General features: G+C 41.1%; 2 protein-coding genes across 2 annotated transcripts in view; both read right to left on the bottom strand.

Annotated features, from left to right (window-relative positions):
- The window catches only part of LOC307165431 (G-protein coupled receptor 4-like), a 706,289-nt gene that overhangs the window by 426,800 nt on the left and 276,989 nt on the right, over positions 1-2,500 (bottom strand). The gene's annotated exons all lie outside the window — the stretch shown is intronic.
- ldlrb (low density lipoprotein receptor b) overlaps positions 1-2,500 on the bottom strand; it is an 18,455-nt gene that overhangs the window by 15,572 nt on the left and 383 nt on the right. The window contains exon 2 of the mRNA XM_079882994.1: positions 444-566. Coding sequence (XP_079739120.1) covers positions 444-566 — 123 coding nt within the window. The remainder of the gene's footprint in view (positions 1-443; positions 567-2,500) is intronic.

The raw sequence follows: 2,500 nt of genomic DNA, 5'->3' as shown, positions 1-2,500 counted from the left end.
GCTCTTGATTGGCTGAACAGTGTCTCTTAGCTCCGCCCTCAAACTCTGTAGTGTATCTGAGACTGGAAGAGTTTGGTTCGTGTTGTTCATGTCGAGAAGACGCTGTTTTCTGAGATTGATACGGTAAAACCCACGCCATCGTTACTGTTCGTATCACTGTGATCAAGAGCTGAGATTCATATATGATAATGAGCGTTTGCTTTCTGACCAATCAGAGCAGAGCAGCTCTCAGAGAGGCGGAGCTTAGAGAGACTGAATCTTCGATTGAAGCATTTCAGACACTGAGAGGAAAGAGCTGACGCTGCAGTGGAGATTATGAGGACATTAAAGTGTGTGTAAACCTTTTGTAGGAGACATTAAAATAGCATATAGGGGCACTTTAATGAATAATGTTTAAAGTCCTTGTCAAGAGCTGTAATGGAGATGGAGTGTGTTTGACTCACGGCAGGACTGAAGAAGCTCATCACTTCCGTCTCCACAATCGTCTGCATCGTCACAAACCCATCGGCTGGTGATGCATTTCCCGTTTCCACACCTGAACTGCTCCTGACTGCAGGCGGCTGCACCTGACACACACACACACACACACACACACACACACACACACACACTCGTCTCAACTCCACCGTCATATAAAAGCATCACATGTTTGAGTCATAATCTAGCTACATCAAATCAGAACACTGACTCCTGAAAACATCTGATAGAAACATACATGTAATTTACATGTTAACACATATCAACAGAGAGAGAGAGAGAGAGAGAGAGAGAGAGAGAGAGAGAGAGAGAGAGAGAGAGACAGCTGATCGCTGCACAAAGCATTTGTTGATCATAAATATTCAGTGTGTGACTGATGACGGGTGTGTAGTGTCTCTTTAAGACAATGGACAGAGGCGGAGTCAATAATCACACCACCAGTTGCTCACTCTAGTCTCTATGGAAACATTTGCATAATCAAGATGCAATAGCGATGAAGGGGCGGAGCTTGACGGAAAAGATCCAGAAGGATGTTTGGAGAAGAGACTGACTCCGCTCAGCTGGAGCTGCAGTGTTTATGCCTTACAGGGGGATCATGTTTGGCCTTGATATAAACCATGACCACAACTCAGAGAACTAAAGTAACTCGACTGCTTTTCCTCAAAATTCCTCAAATACACATGAGGCCACCGTGTGTGTAAGTGTATGTGAGAGAGAGAGAGAGAGAGAGAGAGAGAGAGAGAGAGAGAGAGAGAGTGTGTGTGTGTGTGTGTGTGTGTGTGTGTGTGTGTGAAAGAGAGAGTTTCCAGACCAGATCAGCCTGTCTCTCCCTCCTCTATTCCAGTAACTGAGCAGAAGTCACTCACACACACTCACACACACACACACACACACACTCAGTGTTTCCCTATATTTCACAACAGTGAGTAAAACGCCAATCTGAATCCTCAAACACATGGAAATGAATCTGCGACTGAATCTCAGAGTGTCTGCTATTGTGTTTGAGTGACTGATGTGATGTGATTGGGTGTGACATCGTCCGAGAATCTGTCAAGAACTGGATAAACCACTTCCTGTGAAACTTCCTCCACAACAGTAAAACCACCAGACCTGATTGACCCACACCGGGTTTATAATCTCTCAGATCACGGCCCCAGATATGATCATCCAGGAGCGAGGGCCCCGTCCTCAAACTGAAGAAGACGCATCTATCTTTCATCATTTATAAAAGAAAATTATAATTTAAATACTAAAAAACTATTGTTATATTTTTTCTAGTGCTGGGCAACGATTAATCGCATCCAAAATAAAAGTTTGTGTTTACATAATATATGTGTGTGTACTGTGTATAATTATTTTGTATATATAAATACACACACACACGCATGTATATATTTAAGAAATATTTGCATGTATATACTGTATATATATTTATACATAATTTATATTAAATAAATATATGATTTAATTTTCTTAAATATATACATGCATGTTTGTGTATTTATATATACAAAATAACTATATACAGTACACACACACATATTATGTAAACACAAGCTTTATTTTGGATGCGATTAATCGTAGCCCTGCACTTTCTCTATACTTCTCCATAAACTCCCTGCAGACACATGCGTACACACTTCATGAAACATGAAAATGATGCATTAAACACACTCTTTATTACATGAGATCAGCTGAGTGTATCTCTTGTCAATAATTCTAGTGTGACTGACATCCCGTCGAAAGCGACCAATCAGAAGCCGAATTTAAAGTACCTGATTTGCGCGGCCAACCAATCAGCGACAACAGCGCGCATGTTCTTCATCCGCGGCCAATCAGAAAACGCGTTTATTCCTGTGTTACCGCTTGTTCGGAATGATCGTATATCGAGACTGAAGCGGTTAAAAAGGGATAAAACACCGACACCGGATCTAATAAGCATTTTATATACGCTGTATAAAATATCCTGTGATAAAAAATAAACCCCAAACCGTTTAATCACAGACTCACAGAACAAACCAAA

The sequence above is a fragment of the Squalius cephalus genome (assembly GCF_949319135.1).
Source record: "Squalius cephalus genome assembly, chromosome: 10".
NCBI classification, from domain to species: domain Eukaryota; kingdom Metazoa; phylum Chordata; class Actinopteri; order Cypriniformes; family Leuciscidae; genus Squalius; species Squalius cephalus.
The sequence above is the reverse complement of the archived record's forward strand: the minus strand, read 5'-3'. Positions and strand labels throughout refer to the sequence as shown.